A 7,652-nucleotide genomic window follows, 5' to 3' on the forward strand; every position below is an offset into this window, starting at 1 on the left:
TCACACACACACTCTCTCTCACACACACTCTCTCTCTCTCTCTCTCTCTCTCTCTCACACACACACTCTCTCTCACACACACTCTCTCTCTCTCTCTCTCTCTCTCTCTCACACACACACTCTCTCTCACACACACACACACACACACACCATGTAAAACATTCAGTAATAAACACACACCTGCGGTCTGTTCTGTGTCATTGAGCTCGATAACCTCGATGATTTCTTCATCTTCGTAGAGGTTCAGCGAATCTTCCTCAGGATTATCCATCAACAATATATTTATTCACGGAGTTTTGTCATTACAGTCCTGGTAAAGTTTTATCACGAGCACTTTCCGCTCGACCTCGACTGAAAGGCGTTTCTGGGTTCTGACCGTTACTCGCGATATTGTTTTGAACTAAGTCACGGTTCTATAACAACGTGTCGTTAAATGTACTATTTGCTGAATAATAAACCTACTGTAACGCGTTTTATTATGCTCCTGTATTTCACGTGCTCTCCCAGACAGCTCGCGCTGACGTAAGACGTGGAGAACACGGTGACGGACAGCGCGTCAGCCAATCGCGTCCATTGCTTTTCCTCAACGGAAAACTGTTGAAAGGCGGGACTTCCGGCTCCGACTGATCTGCAATAGTGCGGTCTGTGGCACTAGATGGCGCCAGTGAGGCGAACACAAATCACTCATTCACACATTTGACCTGAATGCGAGTTTATTAGTCTGTATGGAAGATTTGTAATGTATTTGTCATGTGAAATTGTAAATATGTAAAGTAAAAATCGACTGTATCTAGTGTCATTATGAATACGGTTTTGTTTTGTTTTTTTCTAAAAGATTACAAATAAAAACAATTACCTTTTGACCAGTGGTGTTTTCACGGTGCTGTTTAGTTTTGGGAATCAGTGTTCAGTATTCAGACGAATGAATGAAGTTTCAGCACATTTGAAGACACATAAAACACATACGGCACATAAATCGGTTGGTTATTCTGAAATGAATCCCCTGTGTGCATCTATGTATCTTATTTGTGAGTTTTGAGATACCTTTCAATTATAACTGCACAATGTTTAAAATGTGTTAAAAAGAAATCCTTTAAAATAATGAATAGCTGGTGACTAAACCCTTCAAGTTCATGAAGAAGAGAAAAGAACAACCTGAACGTTAGGAAGCTTAGACAATGACTGAAGACAGTTTGATCGCTTTGACTCAGGCTTTATGTACAGCCAATTATAGACTAATTAATCTCTGACTAAACGAATTCCTAACAGTTTATGTCAGTCCATCCGTGGATCTTTTTTCTGAGAACTGGTCGAGAAACTCATTCACTCAATCACATTGATGCACGATTAGCGTTAAAATTCATAATACATCAATCCCAACACATGCTTGTTTGCACATAATGTAAGAGAGTCAGAAAAACTGCTTTATGTTTAAGAATACATAATTCAGACATTTCCATTATTTATATGAAACATGAAAAGTGAACAAAAGGTATTAAATTAGACTTCCAGACGTGTTATATAACTTGTGCTCAAAGGTTCATCAAGAGAAGTATAAATCCTCTGTTATTATGGAGCCGTTCTCCTGAACATCACCTGCACCATCTGGACAGTAATCACCTGAGACCATCATTAGTTAATTTACCAAGACAACAGAGAATAAAAGCATTCTTTGATTATTCATGAACATTAATTATTCAAGTACTTCATGGTTTTAAAAGCTATTGCAAAGAGTAGCAACAAACCCCTCAAGTTAAGCTAACCCTTGGTGATAAGCATAAAATAAAGTAATCATAAACTAACGTCTCTGCTAAAGCTCACATGCCTCGATTCCCTTCAGATTTCAAATTCACACTCATTCTTACAAAACAATCACTCATTCAAGTTTGGCATACTACACACTTAACGTGACACTTTCACAAGAAAGTAAACTAATCTAATACATAATTGTTATGATAAACAGGAATCCACTTCTCTCTGCTCAAAGTACAGATGGTTCAGATGAAAGGGTTTGGCTGTTAGGTGGAGCTGGAATCAGTCTATAATCTGGAATCAAATAATAGAACTGAAAATGCTGCATTATTTAATTTGACTGCCATAAAAAGGTTGTGCGGTGACGAGTGGAAATGACAGCTGAAAAAGCTGAACATCCGACTGCCGTCCAAACGTTCTGCTCTGAATCAATTTGCTGAAGAAATGTCACGATGAGTGCTTAGCTAATGTGTTGTTCCATGCAGAAGAGATCATTTAATACAGAAACCAATGGTTAAGAAAAATCATGAAATCAATTTAGTATTTGTCTCTTAGAAGACTGAACTGGGTTGATAGAGGTTAAGAAGATCACACAAATGTTAGCATCTGAAAGAGGGTTCAGCATTTACCATTAGAGACTTCAAAAGGCCTCCAGTTATCGGTATCTAGCAAATAGCTATGGACATGTTTTAGCCCGTGTATGAGTGATGTTTAAAGGCTCTCCGTGACATTCATCTGATTTAGCTGACTGGTTAGATCCATGTAGGACCTACTCCTTCCTCGACTGAGGAGTAAATGCTGTTCTGATCAACTACCACTCCATGTTTATGCTTAAACTGTCTTGAACTACGTAACCCAGGGGTGTCAAACTCAATTCCTGCAGGGCCGGAGCCCTTCAGAGTTTTGCTCCAACCCTGTTCCAACACACATACCATGCAGTTTTCAAATAAGCACTTGACTAGTTGGATCAGGTGTGTTTAATTAGGGTTGAGTCTAAACTGTGCAAGGCTCCGGCCCTCCAGAGTTTGACCCCTGACCTAACCCATGAATTAAATACAAGACAGACTTGAATAAATCAATACAGTACATTCTGAAGAGTGTATCTTTGATGTCATTTCCGGTGTGTGTTCTTGCTTGTGGGAGTGTTAAATGATATTTTGTTACACAAACATCAAAGACGTGTCTAATATTGCTTGAGCGAACCATTACAACTGAGGGACTTCATGAGATCTGCATAGACGAGATCGTTCTTTTGTCCTGATATGTCGAGCGTGCTTGTTTCGTGAAACACACTAATGTCCTACTATACGAGCTTAATCAATGACGGTAGAAAAATGGAGTGCACATGTATTCAGTGGTGGATAATAACTAACATCTACCGATGGAGATTGGGTTGCTCGCCACTTGGACACTTAATTTCTGGCAACATGACTTGACTGCACAGACACTGTTGGAAGAGAACTGAACTGAAGGATGATCACTGAATCAACAATGAACTGACTTTAACTGATAAACGGACTGTTTCTATCGTCCTCTTGCATTACCAGCACACCATCAGTACTCTGTAAAGCTGCTCTGACACAATCAGTATTGTATGAAGCGCTATAGAAATAAAGGTGACTTGACTTGAATAACACTAGAATACCTTTGACTGAATGTTGTTGTAGTTTGATGTCAGAGTCACTTGTTTCGTTAAGAATGAAGACGAAAATCGCTCAAATCTGTCACTCTTATTGCTTTGTTGTTATGCCTTAAATAATCAAATGTCAAGAGAAAGACATAAAAGTCTCGACTTCAATAAAATACACAGGCTGTGTTCCAATAGAAGAGGATGACTGAAAGCATTTTCCTCGTATCTGTAAACATACCTGGCAATAAAGCTGATTCTGATTCTGATTTATGTCCACAGTGATCCCTGATCAAACGAGTTTGTGAATCACAGACACATGAACGACAGCATCAGAGATCCTGTGATTGTCTGTCAAAGCAAGTCATTGAAAATTACACAAAATAGAAAAAAGTTGATAACACAACTACACAAGAATTACAGATGAATAACATTCTATAGTCCAAAATCACTCATCAGCCGTTAACCAAACCACTATTCGCACGCACTCACTTAATACAGACGTCGTCTGACTAATTATTAACAGATAATTCTGCAGCACAAGCTGAAGAAAAGCTTTATTGATCATCGCGATCCGCGTGGCGCGTGGCTGTCCGGAGTGACGTCACCGCGCGTGATGTTCCCGCCTCTCGTTCAGTCCCGCCACACGTGATTCCCGAATCAAAAATCCAGTATGGCGGAATCTGTCAGACGGCGCTTCTGTCGCTTCTGCGCGTTCCGGACGAATTCAGATGTCCGCCGTTGATCCCGCGAGCGTCCCGCGTCTGCCGCGATCAGGTGAGCGAGCGATCAGCGTCACGAGCTCCGCGCGGCGGCGGTTGTTATTCTGCTATTCTTCAGCAGCTTCCGTTAATGATGATCGAACAGATTTACCTTCACATGTGAGAAAACCTCTTCTATGGAGATCAGCTGCGAGTAACGGTTAGCCTGAAACCAGCTTTAACTAGTACTGTGTGATTGTTGTGGTTAAACGAGCGACGTCCAATGATGTGAAGTGGCTCGAGATGGGCGGGTTAAAGACACGAGGCGCCTGCTTTTTGTGAATGAGGTTGAGGGAGGATTGCCGTGACACACACACACACAGATACACCCACTCACACACACACACAGATACACCCACTCACACACACACACAGATACACTCACTCACACACACACACAGATACACTCACTCACACACACACACACAGATACACTCACTCACACACACACACAGATACACTCACTCACACACACACTCACACACACAGATACACTCACTCTCACACACACAGATACACTCACTCACACACACACACACAGATACACTTTGCTGGAACTACATCTGAAGTTTAGAAAACACGTCAACTGCTCCAGACATGACTTCTCAAAGTCATTCCGGTACGTGTCGTTGTGTGTTGTATGATTATGATTTTCTGCTTGTAGGTGTAGTGCGTTTGGTTCTTCTGATGGACATATGCAGTGTGTAATAAGATCTAACAGCTGATGAAGAGACTTCAAGCTGTTGTCATTGAAAAGAATCAAAAGTGGTCAAAGCTTCTTCACTGATGCAAGCAGACGATCTGTGTTTGCGTATGAGTTTCATCTTCTGGCCTGAGCCTCAGTAATCCAGGATGCGTTTAATGATGTAATGGGTTTTTCAATCAATCACGGCACAGCGCACCGGCTATTCACACCGGAGTGATCTCAAGCGCCAGCTACACTACAGAAACATTGTTGTAGTTTTACAGTGATAATAATTAAGCATGTTAGAGTGTGTGTTATGAGTCTCATTGGGTTGGTTGTTATGATTTGTCCAGTACATTCGTTTTAGCGTGATTATGGCCTGCGTTTAGCATTAGCATCCTTTTGGTCTGTGAAGATTTAATGAGCATCTTATGAATTAATTAATAATTTTATGAATTAAATGTCACAATGTTTTCTTGCCAGCATCCAATGTTTGTTTCTCTTTTTTTTTTCTCTCTCTGTTCATAATTTTTCTTTTTCTAAGAATTTTCTACACTACATGTTTAACAGGAATAGCTTTGCTTCTTGACATTTCATTAACATAACAGCTGAAGATCCTGTATAGATGAAGGACATTTAATGAATTGCATAATATTTATAATTTCTATCATACATCATTGAGCGTGTGATGTGGACGAAACCGCCTCGTCCTCCCATCATGCATCAGGGTTCGTCAGACTGTGTCTCTGTGTCGTGATGACAGACTGCGAGCTGATGAAATGCGACAGGCGTAACTGCGGCGCTCTGATTGTCCTGTTTTATGAGTCCCGTTCCTCCTTATCCCTCCTTCTGATCCGTTTCTCATGCTTATATTTATCGGAGCGCTCACTTCAGGACTGAAAGCCTGTTCTGCTCCGCGCTGCAGCAGCTTAACTCGTTGCTATTTATAGATCCGCACAGATTCTGCATGTGTGCCGAACAAACAAATGTGCCGATTGTTTCTGTCCCTGCAGAAGACCGCAGATCCCCCCCAATCCATCCATCTGACTCCCCACCTACAGAACTACAGGTTCTCTGAGGCGGCACCGAACAAATGAAGGCTTCCCAGCGCCTGAGCCTCGTTTTCAGATCACGCATGAAAGCGTGCTGATTTTAATTGCGGTCGGTCCAGACAATCAGGAGACCGAAGCAGGCCTGCGGCGTGAACGGCCAGCCCGGCGAGAGAAGAACAGATACTGGATGTTCTGCCAACATCTGACCGGTCCAATTACAGTCTACACAGAACCGTCACTGCCATCCCACCTTTTGACATTTCAGGCATTTGTCTTTGTCCATTCTGGACACTGATGTGAAGATCCTAATGATGCTGCATCTAATTAAGGTTATGATGTGGTATGTTTCCAGTTTCTCGTTGTGTTTTCATGTCTCTCAATGGCTTCTGGCTGCTCAAGCGTTACCAGAGTACACACGATCATCGGCTGCAACTCGTGCTCTTGTACACGTAATGGTTGTTGTCAAGACTGACACGTCATTCCTGGTATCACTTTTACAAACCGGTTTAAGATGCCGCATCGATTATTATTATTAGTGAGGCAACCAATACTTTAAATTCACGCAAACATTTTCATACATTTTATTGGTGCTGTTGTTCCACCGTGTTACTTTAGAAAAACGTCAATCTCAGTGCCAATATATTTCATAAGATTTGTTGTCTATATTGTGATTTTTGTAGTGTTGATTGATATTTTTGAGGAGGCTCTGCTGTGTATAATGTTGTGTGCTGATGCACAGGATCGTATTGTTAAAGCTGCTGGACGTTCTGTTACTTATCCTTTTTGTGGGGCAGGAAAGGCTCGTTAAGGTGCGTCTGATTATTAGTTGACTAGAAAACCGCCCCCTTTGACAGAAAGTGAACAGCACAGATGCTAAATCAGGATCTGACCCAGATCAGTGAGGATGTTCTCATATATCACCACCATTAATGTCACTGCCGTGTGTTTTTCCAGGATCTTTTTAATGCTGTCATGTATAACCAAAGCAGCATATATAACACAAACAGTTTCTTCTCGTTTCGTTATTTTCAAGAGCAAAATCTGCGTATGGTGTCTCTCTGTGAGTGTGCATTAATATAGCAAAACATTTTCGAAGTGAAATGGCCTCTAAAATGTTACAGTAAGTGAGTTGTGTTCATAAGTGGCATGAGAGGTTTTGTTCTTGTGACTAGCATCTCTGTGTGTGCTGTTAGGGTTAACGTTAGCTTAATGAGTTCTTTAGCCTTTTTTATTGTAGATCTCTGGTCTCTAGTCTATAAGCTAGTCTTAAACGTAAACTCTAACAGAGAACAGTCTAATGGTTTGTTTGCCATAGAAAATGTCTTAAGTGTCGAAGAGACCGTCGTCAGCGTTCGTGAGCTCTGTGTTTCTTTAAGTCATATCAACGACTATTTTTATTACAATTAATCTATCAACTAATTTATCGATTAGTCTAAACTAGGCCTGTCACGATAACAACTTTTTGTTGTGCGATATATTGCCCCAGAAGTAATTGCGATAAGTGATATTATTGTCATTTTAAAGACTATTTTATGCCACTGAATATATAATCATAATGTAACAGCATAATAATGCAAGAAGGCCTACACACTTCCAAATGACAACAAACTTTTAATTTTTAAGAATATTTAGATCATGGAAATTAAGTATCAAAATATTAGATACGCACCACGTTATGTAGGAGAAGCTGCAAAAGACACAGGCGCAAGTGGAATGCAATAAACACAGTGACATTAATTTTTAAGTAAATATAATGGGCGATATATTGCGTCACC

The 7,652-nt window shown here is 40.7% G+C and overlaps 2 protein-coding genes across 2 annotated transcripts in view; one reads left to right on the top strand and one right to left on the bottom strand.

Moving 5' to 3' along the window:
- The window catches only part of LOC107749391 (angio-associated migratory cell protein-like), a 13,412-nt gene extending 12,835 nt beyond the window's left edge, over positions 1–577 (bottom strand). The window contains exons 1-2 of the mRNA XM_016564530.1: positions 312–577; positions 181–277 (exon numbers count right to left, since the gene is read on the bottom strand). Of these exons, the coding sequence (XP_016420016.1) occupies positions 181–271 (91 nt within the window). The 5' untranslated portion in view covers positions 272–277; positions 312–577. The remainder of the gene's footprint in view (positions 1–180; positions 278–311) is intronic.
- Positions 578–4,686: 4,109 nt separating this feature from the next.
- The window catches only part of LOC107749392 (histone deacetylase 4-like), a 50,424-nt gene continuing 47,458 nt past the window's right edge, over positions 4,687–7,652 (top strand). The window contains exon 1 of the mRNA XM_016564531.1: positions 4,687–4,759. Within this exon, the coding sequence (XP_016420017.1) occupies positions 4,738–4,759 (22 nt within the window). The 5' untranslated portion in view covers positions 4,687–4,737. The remainder of the gene's footprint in view (positions 4,760–7,652) is intronic.

The sequence above is a fragment of the Sinocyclocheilus rhinocerous genome, unplaced genomic scaffold, assembly GCF_001515625.1.
Source record: "Sinocyclocheilus rhinocerous isolate Xijiao unplaced genomic scaffold, SAMN03320098_v1.1 scaffold79, whole genome shotgun sequence".
Taxonomy (NCBI): Eukaryota; Metazoa; Chordata; class Actinopteri; order Cypriniformes; family Cyprinidae; genus Sinocyclocheilus; species Sinocyclocheilus rhinocerous.